This window comes from Epinephelus fuscoguttatus, linkage group LG24 (genome assembly GCF_011397635.1).
Source record: "Epinephelus fuscoguttatus linkage group LG24, E.fuscoguttatus.final_Chr_v1".
Lineage (NCBI taxonomy): Eukaryota > Metazoa > Chordata > Actinopteri > Perciformes > Serranidae > Epinephelus > Epinephelus fuscoguttatus.
This window is the reverse complement of record NC_064775.1, coordinates 3,170,480-3,192,162: the sequence shown is the minus strand read 5'-3', so window position 1 is coordinate 3,192,162 and position 21,683 is coordinate 3,170,480. Positions and strand designations below refer to the sequence as shown.

At 42.3% G+C, this 21,683-nt stretch overlaps 2 protein-coding genes across 3 annotated transcripts in view; both read right to left on the bottom strand.

Annotated features, from left to right (window-relative positions):
* Nucleotides 1-7,918, bottom strand: part of LOC125885258 (uncharacterized) — a 43,875-nt gene extending 35,957 nt beyond the window's left edge. Inside the window, exons 1-2 of the mRNA XM_049570808.1 lie at nucleotides 7,864-7,918; nucleotides 343-451 (exon numbers count right to left, since the gene is read on the bottom strand). The gene's annotated coding sequence lies outside the window, so the exon portion shown is untranslated. The remainder of the gene's footprint in view (nucleotides 1-342; nucleotides 452-7,863) is intronic.
* Nucleotides 7,919-11,923: 4,005 nt separating this feature from the next.
* Nucleotides 11,924-21,683, bottom strand: part of sh3bp4a (SH3-domain binding protein 4a) — a 48,594-nt gene continuing 38,834 nt past the window's right edge. Inside the window, exons 4-6 of one of the 2 annotated variants that reach the window (XR_007448775.1) lie at nucleotides 16,801-16,989; nucleotides 12,400-14,582; nucleotides 11,924-11,948 (exon numbers count right to left, since the gene is read on the bottom strand). Coding sequence is in view for 1 of the 2 variants with exons in the window: in XM_049570167.1 (XP_049426124.1) it covers nucleotides 14,358-14,582; nucleotides 16,801-16,989 (414 nt within the window). In the remaining variant the exon portion in view is untranslated. Of the gene's footprint in view, nucleotides 11,949-12,316; nucleotides 14,583-16,800; nucleotides 16,990-21,683 lie in introns of those variants that run through there. The other variant, XM_049570167.1, reaches the window with a different exon arrangement.

Sequence of the window (21,683 nt, the reverse complement as noted above, 5' to 3'; positions counted from 1 at the left end):
CTGCTCTGATCCTGTAGAAAGCTGCAGTGAGGTGGGAGAGGGTTTTATCCTGAGCAGTGCTCACTCATGTGCTGGCTCTAGTGTTTCCTCTGCGCACCGAGCTGCTGAGACTCTCACACCTCTGCTGACACCTGGCGGTGAAGTGAGGCCACGACGCTCTTCACACAGCAGCTGAAGGAAACACGACAGTGGGTCTGTGACAGAGACCTTACAACATGACCTACTTGTGATAAACGGAGGGAGTGACAGGAGCTTTTACCTTGGTGAGGAGGTGTGGTTGACCCTGTGATTGGCTGTCCTTTGGTGGACACTGAACAGACCCAAACCAACCCCATAACACACCTTTAAATCAATCCAGTCTGAGGGGTTTCTCAGCACCTCCCTCCACACCAGGTGCTCCTCCTCGCTGAGCAGTGCACCTCGTCAGTTAACGCAGCACACCTGGGCGCAGCTACAGGAGAGGGAAAGGGAGCACATGAGAGAAACCCCTCCAAACACACCAACAACATGTGACAACAGTTTGTCCTCAGATTAACTTAAAGGAAATTATAACGTACAAAAGATAAGTGATGTCTTCATGCAGCAGCAGAAGCAGCCTGGTCATTTAAAGCTACCGCCACTAGATGGCAGCACAGTATCCCAGAACAGAAGGAGCTGAACACTGTCTCTGCGTCATGATTTACAGTCTCAACATGTGAACAGTGATGCAGATGGTGCCGTGTGCACAGACACAGTTCACACTCATGATGTTGTTGCATTCACAAATTCTCTTCACATGTTGAAACTGCAAATTAAAATGCAGAGACAGTGTTCAGTTTCCTGTGACTGCACAGGAGCTCATTCTGTTATGGGATGTTTTGCTGCCATCTAGTGGCAATATATTTAAATGGCCCTGCCGACCATGTCCAAAAAACATTAATAAAATGACTGAAAAAAATATTAGTTAAATATCCAACATAAATATTAATAAAATTTCCAGAGTAATTTTAATAAAGGTCTGACAATTATGATTAAAATGTCCCAAAAAATTAATAAAATGTCTGGGGGAAAAAATGATAAAACACCCAGAAAAATGTTTACATAATGTCTGAAAAAAATAATAAAATGTCCAAAAAAATGTCAATAAAATGTCTGACAAATGTCAATAAAATGTCAAAAAAAAAAAAATTGATAAAATGCCCCAAAAATTATCAATAAAATGTCCCAAAAATATTAAGAAAATGTCTGAAAATAAATGATAAAATGTCCAAAAAATATCAATAAAATGTCCCAGAAAATAATAAAATGTCTGACGAAATATTAATAAAATGTCCAAAAAATATTAATAAAATGCCTGAAAAAAATTAATAAAATGTCCTTAAAATAAAAAATCTGGCAATTATAAATGAAATGTCCCCAAAAATATTGATAAAATGTCCCAAAAAATATTAATAAAATGTCCAAAGAAATAATAAGAAAATGTCTGAAAAAATTCAAAAAATGTCCTAAAAAATTAATAAAAAGTCTGACAATTATAAATGAAATGTCCAAAAAAAAATGTTGATAAAATGTCTGACAAATGTGAATAAAATGTCCAAAAATATTAACATTATGTTTGATAAAGTAATTAATAAATTATCCGTATGTAAGTAATATTAATAAAATGTCCAAATAAATAGTACTAAAATGTCTAAAAAATACAAATAAATGACAACAAAAACTTAATAAATTGTGTGACCATGATATTGATAAAATGTCTGAAATATATTGTTTATATACCGCCCAAAAAAATCAAGAAAATGTATGAAAAATATTGATCAAATGTCCAAAAACAAAATATTACTAAAATGTCCGAAAAATATTCATAAAATATATGACAAATTTGAATAAAATGAAAACCAAAAGAATAAGCTGTCCAAAAAATATTATTAAAATATCTGAAAATATGAATAAAATGTCTGAAGAAATATTCATAAAATGTCAGAAATATACTAATAAAAAGTCCAAAAAATCTTAATAAAATTCGTGACAAATGTGAATAAAATGTCGGAAAATATTAATGAAATGCCTAAAAAAATTACAAATAAATGATGAAAAAATAAAAAATAAATTGTGTGACAATGATATTGATAAAATGTCCGTAATATATTGCTTATATACCGCCAAAAAAATCAATAAAATGTGTGAAAAATATTGATCAAATGTCCAAAAAAAATTACGAAAGTGTCCAAAAAATATTATTAAAATGTCAGAAAAAACTATGAATAAAATGTCCAAAAAAATATTTATAAAATGTCCAAAAATATTAATAAGATGTCCGATAGAGTAATTAATAAATTATCCGAAGTAATATTAATAAAAAGTCCAAAAAATATTAATAAAATGTCTAAAACATACGAATAAATGTCTGATAAAATTATTAATGAAATGTGCGACCATGATATTGATTGAAATATCCGAAATATATTGCTTATATACCGCCCAAAAAAATCAATAAAATGTGTGAAAAATATTAATAAGATGTCCGATAAAGTAATTAATAAATTATCCTAAGTAATATTAATAAAAAGTCCGAAAAATATTATTAAAATGTATAAAAAATACAACTAAATGTCCAAAAACATATTAATAAAATGTGCGACTATATTCATTGAAATGTCCGAAACGAAATATATTGCTCATATACCCCCCCAAAAAATCAATAAAATATTGATGAAATGTCCAAAAAATATTATTAAAATGTCCAAAAACATATTAATAAAATCTCTGAGACATTATTGATAAAATGTCAGAAAAAATATAAATACATTGATATGGTTTTGCTGTAGGTAAACGTGGACCCCTATGACTTCATCAAGATTTTTTTCCAGTTTTAAAGTCTTTGTTCACTATGGAGGCGTGGAAGAAAAATACAGTTTATTTTCATGAATTCACTGTAACGTGAGGTGAGTAATTGATACACAGAATATCATCTGGGGGGTGAAGTGTTCCTTAAATGTTTCCCATTAATGCTGTGCTTTGTGTTTGAGGTTTTCTTTTCAAATGTTGGCAGAGGGAGTGCAGTATTTTCTCATTTGGATCCAGCCATAATGAGCCATGTTTTCTGCTGTGTAATTTTTTATATTTAGTTTGCTTTCATCAGTTCAGTTTGGCATTAGCGCCTTGCTCCACTTTGTGTGTCAAATTAAAACAAACTGGAGATGATGCCCAGCTGGCGTTCAGTTAGCTCTGTGTCTGTGTCCCAAAATGTAATGGATATGTTTTTGTTTTCTGCTGTGTTCTTAGAGCTGTTTTATTCTTATCCACAATTAATTTTTCTCCAGCTGTGAGCTGCTCCTCTGTTTTATTTTATGCACTGCATTGTGGGACGGCGTGTTCGAAATCAAAGCTTTTTTGGATTACAAGCTGACAGCCTTGAGTCTACTACTTTATTTTGTATGCATTTGGGACACTGCTTCAGACACAACGCAGAGCGGGCGAACGCCAGCTGGGCATCATTTCCAGTTTGTTTAAATTTGACACACAAAGCGGAACATGGCTCTGATGCCAAACTGATCTAATGCAAGTAAACTAAATATAAGAAAATACACACCACCAGAAAACATGGTTCATTATGGGTGGATCCAAATGGGAAAATACTGCACTCCCTCTGCCAACATTTGAGAACTGTAAAAGAAAATAAGGTTCAGCTGTGTTTAAGGCTGCACACACAGACAGTGGTTCAACATGTTTATCATATGGCTGTTTCTGATATTTACCTTTTTCTAGTTCAATTTGAGGCGTCTGCTCTGCATTTCAGCAGGTTTCACTGTCTGTGCAGCTTCTTACCACAGCTTGGTGCAGCCACACTGCCTGCATGAGCACTTCTGTGTCGTGGAATCTCTTGTTTGTTTGTTCTTGTTTTTTTCAGTGTCCATGTTAACAGATTAGTGCAGCCGCACTGCTTGTGTAAGCACGTCTGTGTTGTGGAACCTCTTGGTTTTTTGTTTTATCGATGCCAGAGATTAACAGATTAGAGCAACCACACTGCCCACATGAGCACGTCTGTGTCGTGGAACCTCTTGGTATTTTTGTTTTTCGGTGTCTAAATTAAGGGATTAGAGCAACCACACTGCCCGCATGAGCATGTCTGTGTTGTAGAACCTCTTGGTATTTTTGTTTCTTTGATGCCCATGTTAACAGATTAGAGCAGCCACACTGCCTGCATGAGCACGTCTGTGTTGTGGAACCTCTTGGTTTTTTGTTTTATCGATGCCAGAGATTAACAGATTAGAGCAACCACACTGCCCGCATGAGCACGTCTGTGTCGTGGAACCTCTTGGTATTTTTGTTTTTCGGTGTCTAAGTTAAGGGATTAGAGCAGCCACACTGCCCGCATGAGCACGTCTGTGTTGTGGAACCTTTTGGTTTTTTGTTTTATTGATGCCAGAGATTAACAGATTAGAGCAGCCACACTGCCTGTGTAAACACGTCTGTGTTGTGGAACCTTTTGGTTTTTTGTTTCTTTGATGCCCATGTAAACAGATTAGAGCAGCCACACTGCCTGTGTAAGCACGTCTGTGTTGTGGAACCTTTTGGTTTTTTGTTTCTTTGATGCCCATGTAAACAGATTAGAGCAGCCACACTGCCTGCATGAGCACGTCTGTGTTGTGGAACCTCTTGGTATTTTTTGTTTTTTTGATGCCCATGTTAACAGATTAGAGCAGCCACACTGCCTGCATGAGCACGTCTGTGTCGTGGAGCCTCTTGGTATTTTTTGTTTTTTTGATGCCCATGTTAACAGATTAGAGCAGCCACACTGCTTGTGTAAGCACGTCCGTGTCGTGGAACCTCTTAGTTTTTTGTTTCTTTGATGTTAACAGATTAGAGCAACCACACTACCCACATGAGCACGTCTGTGTCGTGGGACCTCGTGCTTTGTTTTGTTGCTTTTTTTTCTTTGGTGCCCATGTCAACAGATTAAAGCAGCTACAGTGCCTGTGTGAGCAGCCAGTCTGTGTCATGGATCCCCTTGTGTTTTTTGGTTTTATTTTGTTTTTTCAGTGCCAGTGTTTACAGATTTGAGCAGCCACACTGCCCGCATGAGCAGTGCTGCTCAGACGCGGCGCAGTGCGGCTGTAGAACATCTACAGATTCGGAGGCTTGCCTATTTTTTCCATGTGATGTACATAATTTTAACGAAAATAGAGAGTGAATCTAAGATAATAGATAATAATATTGACACCTTTCACCACTGTTTCAGTGTCTGTATCTGTCACAGACTGACAAAATATGAATGTTTTTTGTTTGTTTGTTTCAAAATACAACCCCTAAGACAATGTTTCTGTGGACAGAATCCCTTCATTTGTTAGCACAAGGCTTTTTATTGTGAAATATTTTCATGACCATGTTGTCAAAAAGGGTGGAGTTCCTGTTTTTGATTGTGGAAATACAGTAGTCATAACTGTCTGTGTGAACACCCAACACATTCTCATCCCAAGTCGTCACATGTCGCTGCTTTGTCAGTGGACTTTCATGTCCACATATGACCTGCTAGGTGTCCTTCTGTGTGTGCTGTTGACATCTGGGGATGCTACAATTGACGCTGGGATGTCGACTAGAGCATGTGGCTTCAGTTCCCAGTTGGAAATCGATGTCTTCTCCAAACCAGGGACATCCCTGGATCAGTACCTCATATAAAAGATCCAAACTATCCCTTTAAGTCAGCAAACTACCAACCCAGCTCCAAATACACAAATTAAACCTCATCAAGGTCTAATTAGTCAGAATAAATGAAAACACCTGTGTGTATATGCAGCGCCTTTAAGAAGTGCGGTCCCTAAACACACAAACACACACCAGCAACAACACAACCTGAGTCATCAAGACCTCACTAATTGTTCTCTGTGCCCTCCTCCGCCATTGATTTCCCTGCTAATGAGTGTGTGTGAGATCAATGAAACGAATTGCAAACAGGGCGTAGACATGCACGCACACACACACACACATACACACACACACACACAAACAACCTGATTTTATAAGACCACAACTCACTCTAATTCCACTTCCCTCTCCCCCTCTAACAAGGCTGAGTCACCTGAACGTCGCTCACCCGCCACCCACACAGTCGCCTCATCCATAAAACAAGAGCCTCCTTCACTGATTTGCTTCTAATTTATTCCGCCGTCTCCTCGCTGTTCCTCAGGTAACAGACGACGAGCAGCTGCCAGATGTTGGGAAAGGTTAACAGGAAACAAGGCAGGCTTCTTTAGAGGAGAGCTAACCCTCTGCGCTGTCGCACTGAAGCAAGAAGGGGCGACACAACCATGAAGTCTGGTCTGTAGTCGAGCAGAGTACATGAGGGAAAATGGCAATCAGCCGTGTATCAAGCCAACATTAAAAGACGCCTCTTTTCGTTGGTTTCTGACGCCGCAAGTCACTGCACAGGTGCCGGGTTTGTCCTTGTCAATGGACTGCTCGGTTGTCATGGAGATGCATCTGTTGAGTTTCAGGAAGTCAGTGTACCTCCAGTTGGGATTGTTGTGGTTTTGTGAGTTCATGGTAAAAGTATTTGAAACACACAAGGAGCAGACCACTGTTGGCAACCAACCAACAACACTGGCACTATGTTTCCAGGAACGTTTGTGCCATCAGACGTGGGTGTTTTTAGCAACCCATCAACTGTTGCCAACCAAATGTGGATGTTTTTCAGGGATGTGTAACCGCATTTCCAGCGGCGTTTGTGCCACTAAACGTTGATTGTTATAAGCGACCAACTGCTTTCTTTTCAAACGTCAAATGTGGCAGGTTTTTTGAGACCAGTTGCCACGTTTCCAGTGGCTTTAATGCCACCAATTGTGGGTTTTTTTTCAGCAACCATACACTACTTTTCTAGCACCATTTGTGCCACCAAATGTGGGTGTTTTTCGCTGACTTGTCACCACATTTCCAGCAGCGTTTGTTCAATCAAACATAGGTGTTTAATTTAGCAACCCAGCACTATGTTTCCAGTAGAATTTGTGCCACTGAACATGGGTGGTTTTCAGCAACCAGCCACTGCCTCTTTCAAACATCAAACATGGTGTTTTTCAAGACCAGTTCTACATTTCCAGCAGCGTTTGTTCAACCAAACATGGGTGTTTTTTAGCAACCCATCACCATGTTTCCAGCAGCATTTGTGCCAATGAACGTTGATGGTTTTGGGCAACCTGCCGCTGCCTTTTCAAACATCAAACATGGTAGATTTTCAAGACCAGTTGCTACATTCCCAGTTGCATTTATGCCATCAAACAAGGGTGGTTGTTAGCGACCCTTCACAATGTTTCCAGCAGCACCCGTTGCTACATTCCAGCAACTTTTGTGTGACCAAACGTTGGTGTTTTTTAGCAACACATCGTTATGTTTCCTTGACTTCAGTGTGACCAAATGTGGGTGTTTTTTAGCGCTAGTCACTGACTTTCTAGCGGCGTTTACACCACCAAACATGGGTGTTTTTTTTAATCAACCTGTCGCTATGTTTCAGCAGCTATTGTGCCACCAAACATTACGCCAAAACATAATCTTTTCCTAACCATAACTAAGCGCTTTTTGTGACTAAACATAGCCACACATTTACCGCAGTGTTGTTGCAACATAATGTTTAAAAGTGGTCGTGAAATAATAATGTAAAAGTGTGAAACATAAAATGCTAACATTTATTCTGTCGATTGGTTGAACAGTTCCAATGAATGTGTTTTAAGCATGAGAGAGATATTCGTTTTTGAGAAGCTGATGTCGCAAAGACACAAAGTCCTGAAGAATGTGTCAGAAAACTTCAACAAATAAACAGCAACAAACTGTAAAATGCTGAACACTGCACAAATGATGTCTCCTCCATTATAGGAGGATTATACTGAGCCTCACCTGTTGGTCTGCTGAGACGGACTGTGGAGCTCAGAGAGAATTCATCGCTCTGTGCTTTACTCTGAGAGAGAAACAGCTTGTTAAGAGTTGTGAAGTCTACGAGCCCATAAATGATAGAAATAATCAATAAGCTGAAGTTCAGATAATCACCATGTCTGCGACTTTCATGAAGCGTCCACACGACAGCAGCAAAACATTCACACGGCTCCAAACGAACGAGATGGAGAGGGAGTGAGCAGATGAGGCACTTTTGTTTTGCTTTCAAAGGCTCTTTGCATTCTCCAGGCTCACAAGGTGAAACCATCCTGGCTTGTTTCCACACATACACACACATACACACACACACACACATCCTCCAAAGGCTCCGGAAAACAACAGCAGATGAAACAGGCCGACGGCTCGTCCCAAAGCTTTTCATCTCGCCACCTGTTTTGCATTTTCAAAAGCACCTCGAAGCCGGCCAATTTGTCCCGAATCAAGGAATGAAAGAGCGCTGTGTAAAAATTACTGTTTTCCTCGCACATCTCTCTGATCATCTGACGTGACGGACAGGAAGACAAAGTTTTAGATTATACGACTGACACCTGTGATCCTCTGATTACAGGCTGGATTTGGTGAAAGGGGTGTAGCACAGTTTGTCCTGCTCGTTCATCAAACTGTCCACATCCATATTTCTGACAAACCAATCAGCAGGAAAAGATACCACAGATACATTTGCACATTATTATGTCGCGGATACTTTGAGACAACAACACTGTGGTTAATGTGGATGGGTTAGGGCACAAGAATCACTTAGTTATGGTTTGGAAAAGATCATGTTTTGACTTAAAATACCTGGTTTGGGGAGGACAAGCCCGCTGGAAACACAGCAATGTCTCAGTGAAAAACAACCACTTTTTGTGCAACTATGCCAAAGCAAAAAGAGGCAATGTCTCTGTAAAAAATAACTACTCTTCGTTGAGCTATCCTGGCAAGAGACAAAAACAATTTTTCATGCAGCTATCCCAACAGAAAAAGCAGCAATGTCACAGTAAAAACCAAACCCTTTAATGCAACTATCTTGGCAAAAAACGCAGCAACATAACTGTAAAAACTGTAAAGAAAACAACTTGTTTTTGTTGCACTATCCTGGCAGAAAAAGCAGCGATTTCTTGGTAAAAAAAAACCCCAACTGCTTTAATGCAGCTAGGAAATACGGCAAAATCTCAGTAACAAACAAGTGCTTTTCATGCAACTATCCTGGCAGCAAATGCAGCAATGTCTTAGTTAAAAACAACCACTTTTCATGCAGCTATCCCTACAGGAAATGCGGCAAAGTTTCGGTAAAATACAACTGCTGTTCATGCAACTGTCTCAACAGAAAAAGCAACGATGTCTCTGTAAAGAGCAGACAAAAAAAGACAATTTTCCTGCAGCTATCCCAGCAGGAAAAGCAGCGAAATCTCTGTGAAAAACAACAGTTGTTCATGCAACAATCCCGTCAGGAAAAGCAGCAATGTCTTGGTGAAAAAACAATCATATTTCATGCAGCTATCCCAGCTGTAAAAGCTGCAAAATCTCAGTAAAAATCAACTGGTTTACGTGCAACTATCCTGGCAGGAAATGCAGCGATGTCTCGGAAAAAACAACCATATTTCATGCAACTATCCTGGCAGGAAATGCAGCAATTTTTTGGAAAAAGCAACCATATTTCATGCAACTATCCTGGTAGGAAACACAGCAATTTTTCGGAAAAAACAACCACATTTTATGCAACTGCCCTGGCAGGAAACACAGCAATTTTTCGGAAAAAGCAACCACATTTTATGCAACTATCCTATTTCGTGCAACTATCCTGGCAGGAAACACAACAATTTTTCGGAAAAAGTAACCACATTTCATGCAACTATCCTGGCAGGAAACACAGCAATTTTTCGGAAAAGGCAACCACATTTCATGCAACTATCCTGGCAGGAAACACAGCAATTTTTCGGAAAAGGCAACCACATTTCATGCAACTATCCTGGCAGGAAACACAGCAATGTCTTGGTAAACTACAACCACTTTTCGTGCCTGAAAGGCTGCTGGAACATTAATTTGATACGTGAAATATTCAAATGTATCTTCGATATCTTGGGTTTGCAGAAACATACAATGACAACATTGTCCTCTGGTGATTTCCGGGATGATTTATCATTTTAATTTAGCTTTCCATGCAGAAACTTTAAGAGTTGTGTCAAGCGATAAGAACGCTCTGCTCTGCTCTGCTGCTGCTGGAGAACACACCGGGTCAGACAGCTCTCAGACTTTGGAGATGAACCTGTTTTTATCTCCATATGAATATTTCTTTCAGCGCAAAGGTAATTTATAAACAGGAGTGGCTGAACACAGCGTGGGATGATTTATGCTCTCCTATTTAAATAGCAGCTTGTTAAAAGCTATTTTATCCCCTTATAGTGCCGTGTTGTAAAAAGAAAGTAGTTTCAAGTCGTATCCGGGAGACGAGCAGGAATGTTGAGGGTGAGTCATCGAAAGGCAAAGGACGACTTTGTCAAGGTGGCCTGTCCTCTGAGGGTGAATAATTATCTGCTTTAATTAAAGCAAATTAAAGTGTGTGCGAGTGTGTGTGTAGAGGATTGTGCTCAGCTGGGATAGAGGACGGATTTGAGCGCACTCATGTGTGGCGTTTGTGCATGCATTAGCAGCACATGTGATCGTTTGTGCATTCATGTGTGATATTTGGATGTGTTGTCCCTCTGTGTGTTTACATGAAGGAATCTGCTGTATTGTCTGTGTGGAATTCGTGATGGCAGCGTCACACAGCACTTTGTGAACGCTGTTGTGCAGAAAGAATCACAGTCAGGGGGCATGATTTGCAAACTCACGGAGGTGGAAAGAATTTATCAGCCTTTTGCTGCATCTCTGCAGATTTTGAGAAATGTGTGTTTGCTGTCTCACCCAGAGTCAGACGAGAAGATGGAAGTTAGTCGGTGGAGGCGTCGCATGCACCGATACATAACATCCTATAGATGCTCAGTTGGATTTAGGTCATGGCATCAATGCCCTCGTCATCCAGGAACTGCCTACACACTCTGGACACATGAGGCCAGGCGCTGTCCTGCACCAGGAGGAACCCAGGGCCCTCTGCACCAGGAGGAACCCAGGGCCCTCTGCACCAGGAGGAACCCAGGGCCCTTTGCACCAGGAGGAACCCAGGGCCCACTGCACCAGGAGGAACCCAGGGCCCACTGCACCAGGAGGAACCAAGAGCTTGCCGCACCAGGAGGAACCCAGGGCCCTTTGCACCAGGAGGAACACAGGGCCCACTGCACCAGGAGGAACCCAGGGCCCACTGCACCAGGAGGAACCCAGGGCCCTCTGCACCAGGAGGAACCCAGGGCCCTCTGCACCAGGAGGAACCCAGGGCCCACTGCACCAGGAGGAACACAGGGCCCTCTGCACCAGGAGGAACCCAGGGCCCACTGCACCAGGAGGAACCCAGGGCCCACTGCACCAGGAGGAACCAAGAGCTTGCCGCACCAGGAGGAACCCAGGGCCCTCTGCACCAGGAGGAACCAAGAGCTTGCCGCACCAGGAGGAACCCAGGGCCCTCTGCACCAGGAGGAACCCAGGGCCCACTGCACCAGGAGGAACCCAGGGCCCTCTGCACCAGGAGGAACCCAGGGCCCTCTGCACCAGGAGGAACCCAGGGCCCACTGCACCAGGAGGAACCCAGGGCCCTCTGCACCAGGAGAAACCCAGGGCCCTCTGCACCAGGAGGAACCCAGGGCCCACTGCACCAGGAGGAACCCAGGACCCTCTGCACCAGGAGAAACCCAGGGCCCTCTGCACCAGGAGGAACCCAGGGCCCTCTGCACCAGGAGGAACCCAGGGCCCTCTGCACCAGGAGGAACCCAGGGCCCACTGCACCAGGAGGAACCCAGGGCCCTCTGCACCAGGAGAAACCCAGGGCCCTCTGCACCAGGAGGAACCCAGGGCCCACTGCACCAGGAGGAACCCAGGGCCCACTGCACCAGGAGGAACCCAGGGCCCACTGCACCAGGAGGAACCCAGGGCCCTCTGCACCAGGAGGAACCCAGGGCCCTCTGCACCAGGAGGAACCCAGGGCCCACTGCACCAGGAGGAACCCAGGGCCCTCTGCACCAGGAGAAACCCAGGGCCCTCTGCACCAGGAGGAACCCAGGGCCCACTGCACCAGGAGGAACCCAGGGCCCTCTGCACCAGGAGGAACCCAGCAGTGAATTAATAAGAATACTTTTTCCTGAAACACGCAAACAAGCAAATATTCCAAAAGTTTTAATGTCCACACATACTTAAAGTAAAATCTATTTTGTCGTCGTCCTCCCACACACACACACACACACACACACACACACACACACACACACACACACGAACACATGTTTTCAATTTTCAGTTTTATTGAAACCTTCTGAACAGATTTCAGCTCTGCGACATGTCACAGGAGATACGACACCGCATCAACAATGTGTCAACACTCAATTAGCATTCAGTACAAATATATAAAGTCCTCACACATTTTCTGCTCAGAGCGAGTTCATATTCCAAACAGATACGGGAACACTGCAGCCGTCACAAAACATACTGAAACGAAACAAGAACAAACACTGAATGAAAGACAAAAACACAGACGTGGAAATTAACAATAAAAGCCTCAAAGCTGATTGACTGAACTTGCTGAGATCATAAAATCAATGACAAAATGCTTGAGAACACAAATCAGAGACAAAAGACTTCTTTAAATATAAACTTGTATGTTCGTATGTTTTCACAGTTTAAAGTCATGTTTCATTTAATTAAGTAGTAAACAGTGGCGGCCTGTCCTGAACCCACAGGTCGTATACCCCGTGTCCTCCATGGTACCGCATCAAACACATTTTTTCTGATCATTTTGGTTTTAATAACTTCTTTGATGCAATACAGACGGAGTGTGACGACATGATTGACAGCTATGTGCGCCAGTTGGTGTGCTCGCATTCAATGGCGTTGCTCTCGATTGGTTGGACGGGTGTATCGGCAGAAACTTGATACCACAGCAGTCGCTACTGTGCAGACTCTGGCTTCAAATGCCCCAGTGAAAGATGGCGGCGGCCATGTCTGCGATATTTTGGTTTAGTTTTGGGATGAAAGAGGGGTGCGTGGTCAAAAAACACAGGACTTTCACTCCCAGGAGACTGGCGTTCAGAACTGTCTGAACTTTGAGTCATTTGAAGGTACGTCCTCACCATGTTGCTTTTCCTAAACCTAACCTCGGTAACTTTGCGTCAATTACAAAACTTTACGTTAGGGATGTAACATCATTCATGGGGCGCTAATTTGTAGCATATCATACAAACTGTCGTGTGTGCAAAATACTGGAAGTACTTCCAATAAATGTAGGAATTCATGCCTGAAAAAGGAAACTCGATCTCGATGCTTCACTAAAAACTTGTGTCCCATGTTTTTGTGTCTTTAGCTGGACAGAAGAAATCGAGGTTATCAAATTCAGCTCTGAATTTCCTACTGTAGCATTGTTGCACAAAAAATGAAAAATGGTGGAAATGACAAACCGAACCAAGAAAAGTGCACAAGAATAACACTGTCAATAATATATTCATCTGTATCGTTCTGCAGGTATAAAAAATAGACGTATATCTTGCATAAATAGATATACTGTACCTTTACTGCATGGACTACACCGAGTCACATGTCGAGTTAGCATTGTGCTAACTGTTTTTGGCAAGCTAATTACTGACAGATGCTCTTGATGTTTGAACGTGTGAAACGATTTCTGATCCTGACTAAAATCATCTGCTCTGTCCTCTTTTGAGATAAGTGAGAAACAATGAAAGAATAAAAACTGCCAGTCAGAAATGGAGGGAAAGTGTTCAAAAATTTGGCTTGCAAACGGAGGTTCAGTTCGGTATCGGGGGAAATTAGCTTTTAAAGATAGCGGAGAGGTCACAGTATGTGTGGATACGTACTGCAGGGGTTGAGGTCTCTGATGTTGTCCTGAGAGAGATGTGGAAACAGAGCAAATCATACAAACTGGAAGAGAACGTAATAGTGTAGGATAGCAAAAAACAGACAGATATAGAATACGTCAACAGAGACAATGACAGGAAGTGGTAAAGACAAAGGGTGAGGTAATAAAGAGATGAAGAAGAGTAAAAATAAAGGAAAACGTAACATAAAATCCTCCAGTTTCACATTGACTTGTTCAATGCTAGAAATCGTCCGCAGGTGTATCTCCACCTGGCGCTTATTAGGGACTACCAATGCTGCCACCGATGATGCCGATCCAAGACTCCAAACAAGAGACCAGGATGTACAGATCTCACATCCTGAACTGGACGGTCAAAGGTTCAATCCCAAACTTTGTGTCCTCAATGTCGTCCTGTCAAACCGTCCAAGATAAAACTCTTAGGGCCAAGTAGCTCCAGTAACTCCCACCACGACGCAAAGAAAGTTGTTCTCCAGGTGGATGAAAATGTTCACACAGCAAAATCTCCATATCCCGTGGGACAGAAGGCGGCACTGCGCAGCGTATCGAGGCAGTTGACAAGGATTAGCGTGCCGGTCAGGTGCTTCCACCTCTTGGTGATGGGGTTCCTCATCTTGTCCAGGCCGAGGTGGAGCTCCTGGATCACATCTCGGTAGCTGTCCCCCACATGGGCAGCCCACGTCAGGAGGAAGTCGTAGGCTGGCTTCCACATGGACTGAAGGGTTGGGATTGGGGTCAAAGAGAGAGAAGAGAAAGAGTTCTTTAGGTACAGAGGGAAACAGATTGGACTGACATTTGTTATCTTTGCTGGAAGAGGTTCTACTGCATTTCCCAACTTTCTATTATTTTTGAACAGTGAGACGTAAGGCAAAGATACTGATGGGTCACAACTCAGTCAAATCTGAACACACAGACTCTTGGTTGTCACTCCCAACTCGTCAAATACCAACGCCAATAGAAACAGAAATTTTCAATAGAAAATACTCAACAAAACGAATGCGAGGTGCCGGTACCTCGAATTCAGTACTGATTACCCCACGGTACCTTTTTGTCAGTACTATTGTTTCTGTATTAACAAAAATGTACCTTTGAACAAGCTGCAGTCAGGAAGTGATTCTCCTTCTCTGCTTTTCACAGTACAGAGCCAAGTCTCTGTTTGCTTGCTCATGTGTGTGTGCATGTGTCTGCTCGTCTCTCTCGCCCTCTAATTAGACACAACTGACAAGTATGTGGACTAGTATGTGGGTTAGCCTGGAAATCCAGACCCAAATCTAGAAAGATTTAGGGTCTGGCTATGAGTAATGCCAATGGCCCAACTCGAGGGGCGGCACCAAGCATGCATTTGAAAATATCACTGCACGCAATTGGATAACACTACGACCAATCAGAACAATACACGGGGTGACGTATACGCTTAGCTACCAGCGGAGCTAACTGGTAGATGAGACTCTTGCTGTATCCAGTCAGCAAAACAGCAAAAACGTCCTTCTTGCAAAGGAAAGATTCGAGCGCCGTCTTCTGTTCCTCTTTTAGAGAAAAAGCCAAGTCTAACTCGTTCATTGTAGCGGCCAAAGCCATTTCAAAAAACTGGTGTTCATCCGTAGCCATCTTGCAATGTTTACTGACTGATTCCAGACTTCGTCATCGCAGCGCTATCATCATCTGTTTAGCTCGCCTCTGGCCCGCCTATATCAGATACACCGATGTGATTGGTGCAGCTCGGCTCCAACGGCATGGGTAATGAGCATCATTACTGATTGCCAGAGTGACTCGCTGAGCAAATTCAAATTGTGCTCTCGCGAGAACCCTTGGGCACCAAAATTTGGTACTGATGTAGTTCGGTACATACCCTCAAAAGAACCAAGTCTGGCACCTGATTGTACTGAATCCAACGAGAGCTTTCTCTTGCTTTCAATCCAGAGAGCAAGAGCATCAATGAATCCACAGAAACTCACTACAGCTGAACCCCCGCAGCTCAGGGAGCAGCATCTCCTCCTCCTACCTGCCCCACACCTACTGAGTGCTTGCACAGTGCTGCTGTGCAGGAGAAAGGGAAAGAGATAAGGCGCTGTTGGCAGAGGAGCCATGGACCTCAATTAGTCTGAGCAGCATGCATGATAATGAAGTGCAGTACAATATATTTCTGTATATTTCTCTCTTTTACCTGATGGTCTGAATAAGATGCTGAATTTGTTGTGAGGTGCTTTTTGAAAAGGGTTTGAAAAGTCACTAAATCTAGCAAGACAGTCGTAAAGTTGGCAACACAGGGTGGACGGATGGGTCAAACATGATGGGGTCTCACTTATAAAACAATGCTAACGATCCATGCTAAAAATTTACGTACGGACAAAAACAATTTTGCCAATTTCGTCTCCAAAATGTTCGTAAGCAAGAGTCAAAGTCTCTCCCATCATGTCTGTCTTGCGATAACGTTTGCGTGAGAAGTTGCGTACGCTTCTTTCAGGCCTCATTTTGTGCGTACGCAATGTTTATGAATGAGAACCCAGGACTTTCACCCAGGAGAGCGTCGTTTGTGTGCTGTGTGAAATTTTATTCCAAACTACAATCTTTTCCTTTACCCAACGAAGTACTTCTGTTTCCCAAACTGAAACAGACTGTGTGCATGTAACAAGCAGAAACTGCACAATTCCTGTGACGATGGAAGTTTATTTTGAAAAGATAACGTTCATGTAACGAGCGAAAACTGATGCGCCATCGCTGACCTTACAAAACTGATGCTTCGAGGTGACTGATGAAGCTTCCTTATTTGATGAGTTGGGGGTGAGAATGTGTTGGATGTGACACACATATTTTTCAAGTCTCTGAGTATATTTTTCGGCATTACTTTAGCTCAGAATGTCCCACGGACATGTTTCTTACATTCCTGGAACACTGGCACTCTGTTTCCCCGCCATAGACACAAGGCCTCTCACCTCATTGTCCAATAGGCCGTTCTTGTCGCGGTGCGGAGCCTCGTAAGCCTCCATCTGCTGTCTCGACACTCGAGCTAGTTTCTCAGCAAGCTCCCTCCACCGGAACGCCACCTCCACCGCCGTGGTCAGCAAGACGAAATCTAGGACCAGTCGGGCAACCAGACCCTGGCAGTCCATCTTCAGCAGCGCCTGATGAAAGGAAGAGATACAGTCAACGGTGGAACATCTCACATGCTCAACTGCTCCGTTGGTGACACATGCTTGATGTAAGTGGTGGAAACACGGGCTGGTTGGCTAGATAGCACCAAGGTTCCAAGAGTCTTGAGATACCAGAGATGATTTGTTTTTGGTTGACACCTGGCTGCTACGTTTTTATAAAGATCCAGGGACCGGTTGCACAACACATCTTAAGTTTCCCCCATAAGTATGTCACTTAAGGCTTAATTTTTCCTTAATTGATGCCCTAAAAGGTTTACTTAGTTATTTAAAAACTCATTCACTGCATTGAAAGAGATTTTACAGCGGTAAAAGTTCCCATGGAGATTGTTTGTTTGCTTGAACTCGCACTTGTGACGCCTGTTAGCATCTCACAAAGTTGGCTTAAAATGACAGAAGAAAAGAAGACAAGAAAACCACAGTAGTCAGACGAGGAAAAGATGAAACCTCAGGAGGAATAAAATCATAGAAAGAACAAACTACAAAGTAAATTTGAGGTACCTTAAGTTTTTTCTGTTTTTTTTTGTTTTACCTTGCTTTGGCCGCTAAGGTCTTTTGTGCAACGGTCTAGCGACTCCTGAAGTAAAACATCAAGACAAGGAGAATATCATATTTAAGTGTCCATTTTAAGGACACCTTAAGGAAAAGACAACCAATTTTATGTTGATGAAACCTTAACTAGGGCTTTAAGGGAAATCTTAAGGTGCTCTGTGCAACTGGCCCCAGACCTTACCTACGCACTGTACCCAGGAACGTCCCAAGTTCAGCAAAATAAGAAGAAACTTTTCAAAAATCCAGGCAGAGGGCAAAGTCTCTGCAGATAAATACACCAACACACACACTTTATATGAATCTATACATTGTGTTTTTTTAGGTAAATCCTGCACAGTATACGTTTCATGGAACAGCTGCCACATCGTAATCGGTTTAGGAGCCAATTGTACCAGTGAAGATCTTGGTTGCAAAATCTAGTCCAGCCTTCCCAATTTGGACTTCCTTTTCCTAATCCCATTTTCTAGTCCAGTGGTTTCAAACCTTTTTTGTCTTAAATCCCCTTAAAACAACAGAGTATCCATGTGTGACCGGCATTTGACCAAAGTCCTCTCGAAAGGTTTCGTCTGAATCATTTTTAGAGGCTTGAGTTAATATTTGTGTAGAAAATACATGTTAATCATCAAATTTATGTGGTTGGGAAGATTCCTGTTTGTCTTTAAACCGGCCACAGGGGCTGAATGGTGAATATAAAAGATTAAAACACTGTTTATAAAAAAAGGAAATGGGTAAGTGTGTGAATATAATCCTTAGCCCTCCTTTAGGTAGTCATGACCCTCAGGCTGCGGCTGTTAATACCTTTCTACTCAGATAACCCGGTTAAATGAGGGTGAGAAAATTCTGAGGATAAATAAAATCAGCTGACTAAAAATTACACTCCAGGCACCTTTTTCTTTTCTTGAAAAGCAGCACAACGGACACACACAGCGTCTCTTTTTTTCCTCTTTTATCAGGAACAAAAAATGCAGCATGTGCAGTTGTGTGTGTCCATCCATAGATAAGATGTTGGTGCAGAAAAGCAGGGCTCTCAGCCGCCGCGGGTGTCTTACATCTTTACACACACACACTTCAAAGTGATGCACCGTCCTGTGGTGATACCTCTCAGGCTCTTTGCAGGGTACGTTTCTCTTTGCTGCCAGCGCCAGACGCAGCGAGCGCTGGGAGCTAAAGGAGCTAAAGGAGCTAAAGGGATTTTACGTGAAGATAGTTTAAAGTAAACTCAAAATGGGGCATAAAAAGTTAGAGGTTGCAAATAAATATCAAGCAAGAGGCAGGTATTATTGGTCTTTAGAGCTCAAACTGCCAACAAAATTGACAACCAATCATACAGTGCACCAGCACAACAAAACCAGGAAACAATAGACGTCAGAAAGATGGAAGTGGATGTTTTCATGTTCACACACATGAATTATCCTCCTAACATCCCTCTGCTTGACTCAAGACTTTAAAGAAAGGTTCAAATTTAGGCAAATGTCCTCTGGCGTGGAGGAATGACAACCAATTGTGCACGAAAACAGGAAGACATGACTGTTTTCTACTCAAGACTCTTGATGCTGCTGCTTCAAATTAAAAGTGTTCAAACTGGTGAAACCAGAAATAATGTGGCATGATGAGTTCTCTCAGCCCACGGTTTGTCAGTCTGCACTAGTTGCTCCCCTTTTATTGCATTTCCAGCCAAGTTGCCAGAAGAAAATGTCGGCATTGGACGTTCCTGCAAACTGCAAATACATTACAATTGTACGTTTCATATGCATCACATCTACGTTTCTAAAGTGATGTAGTAAATTAGGTGACTTTGTTTTCAGGAGGAGATCGTGGTACTTCCCAAGCGACAGACCACTGCTGTGTTTCAGGGATAGATCGTTGTTTTTACAGCAGCACTTTAGCCACAAAACATTGGTGTTTCTTCGTGACCTGTTGCTTCTTTTTCTTACTGAAACATCGCTGTGTTTCCTGTCAGGATAGTGCCAAATCAAGCGGTTATTTTTTTATATTTTCCTCCCGGGATTATGCCAAGAAAAGTGGTGCTTTTTACTGAAATACTGCATTTCCAGTGGCAATGGTGGCATGAAAAGCAGTTGTTTTTTAACTGAGAAATCGCTGTATTTCCTGCCAGGATAGTGCCATAAATAATGGTTGTTTTTTACTGAGACATTGCCAAGTTTTCTGCCGGGATAGTGCCACAGAAAGCTGTTGAATTTTAGCAAGACATTGGTGTGTTTCCTGCCAGGATAGTGCCACAAAAAGCTGTTGAATTTCAGCAAGACATTGGTGTGTTTCCTGCCAGGATAGTGCCACAGAAAGCTGTTGAATTTTAGCAAGACATTGGTGTGCTTTCTGCCAGGATAGTGCCACAAAAAGCTGGTATTTTAAGCCAAACTTTTACCTTTTTCCGAACCATAACCAGGTGGTTTTTGTGCCTAAACCTAACCACATGGTAACCGTAACGTTGTTGCTACATAATGTACAAATGCAACGTATTACTGGTTTGCAGAAACGTACAATGCCAACATTTTTTCAGGGTAGTGCCACTTGAAGTCGCGTTCACTGCCCTACATATGAACTGAACTCGAGGAGCTGTAGGCAGAAAGTAGCAAAGTAAAGCCTACTTGACTCTCAACACCGGTTTGAATCTGAACTGAGAACTTTACTAAACATTTTAATAGTAAGGAGCTGCTCTCCTGTTCTTGTCATTCCAACAGTTTATTAAAGGCTTCATGAGATCAGGTCAGAGGTCAGCGTTGCATTCACTGTTGCATGAAACTTCAGAAAAGATTCGTCTTAACGGCCTTCAGACAGACAAAGCAGCGGCGTTCTGACTGTCACACGACGTGATTCATCCCGTCTGAGCTCTGATTACTCACAGCCACGAGAACAGAGACGAGTCACTGGATCTCAGGCTCTGTGCTTTTATGTAAATCATATCAAAGATTTCCCAGACGCACTCTGAGCGAGGGCGAACAGGCCTTCTGTGCCATACGAGGAGAAATCTTCAACTGCGGAGCCTCGACTTAATTTAATGGAGCTCAATTAGTTTGTACTGAATCAGCCTGGCTGTCAGTCAGCTGCAGCTTCAAAGCAACACATACACACACACACACACAGTCTCCAGCCACTTAAACACATCAAAAAGACCAAATTTCATTCTGACTTCTCTCTCTGTCATTCACATTAAAATTCATGACAATGTTTTGGCACGATATCAAACTTACAATCACACACGGCTGTCACACTGAAACAATGACACATGACTATATATGTATATATATTATTATTTTGATTGATATACACGTTGATACTTATTCTATGCAATTTCCTTTCAAATTTATTTTCGTAATCTTGAAGACGCTTTATGTTGAGTCTCATTTATTGTAGAACATGTAGTCCTTATTCTGGCATTTTTATGATATATTTTATTGTTCTGAGTCACTTTCTGATAATGTTGATTTGTCGCACTGTTGGCCAATTTTATTTCGTTTTTGACATACAACTTAATTTTGTGCTCAAAGTTAAAAAAAGAAGGTTGCTGTTAAAACAGGAAGATGACTTACTCCGACGTGGTCACCTTATCCAGAGCCCAGGACGAGCTCATCACCACCAGCGTCTAGACTCCATAAATTCCTTAATCTACCAAGTCTTTACCACCGTCCTGGAATATATGACATCACAATGGGGTCAAATCGCCAAAGACTTTTCCCATTTCTCATACTTATGTGCACATGTAAATAAATATTCTTGTCTCTCAGAACGAGTCTCTCCCGATTGAAATGAGCTGAAAGTTTTGAAACTCTGAGCTCACACACAATGGTTGTCCACAAACCATTCAAGGGTACAAATTTCACACCTGACTTGACGAGGCTCGGCATTGCGGTCAAAAAATGTGCTCCCCCGTCTAGAAACACCTGGCCCTCAGTGAGTGGTTCCTCATGACCCTCTACTGGACGAATCAGCAACCTACTTGTGGCAGGTGTTTCATTAACTTTTTATTCGTTACGGATACTAGCGAGCAAGTTGCCCGTGTGAACAGTTACCATACCATACCATGACTTAGTCATACCAAACATCAGAAACAACACCAACATTGGTCCACAGGGGGAGCCACAGCGATCGGTCGC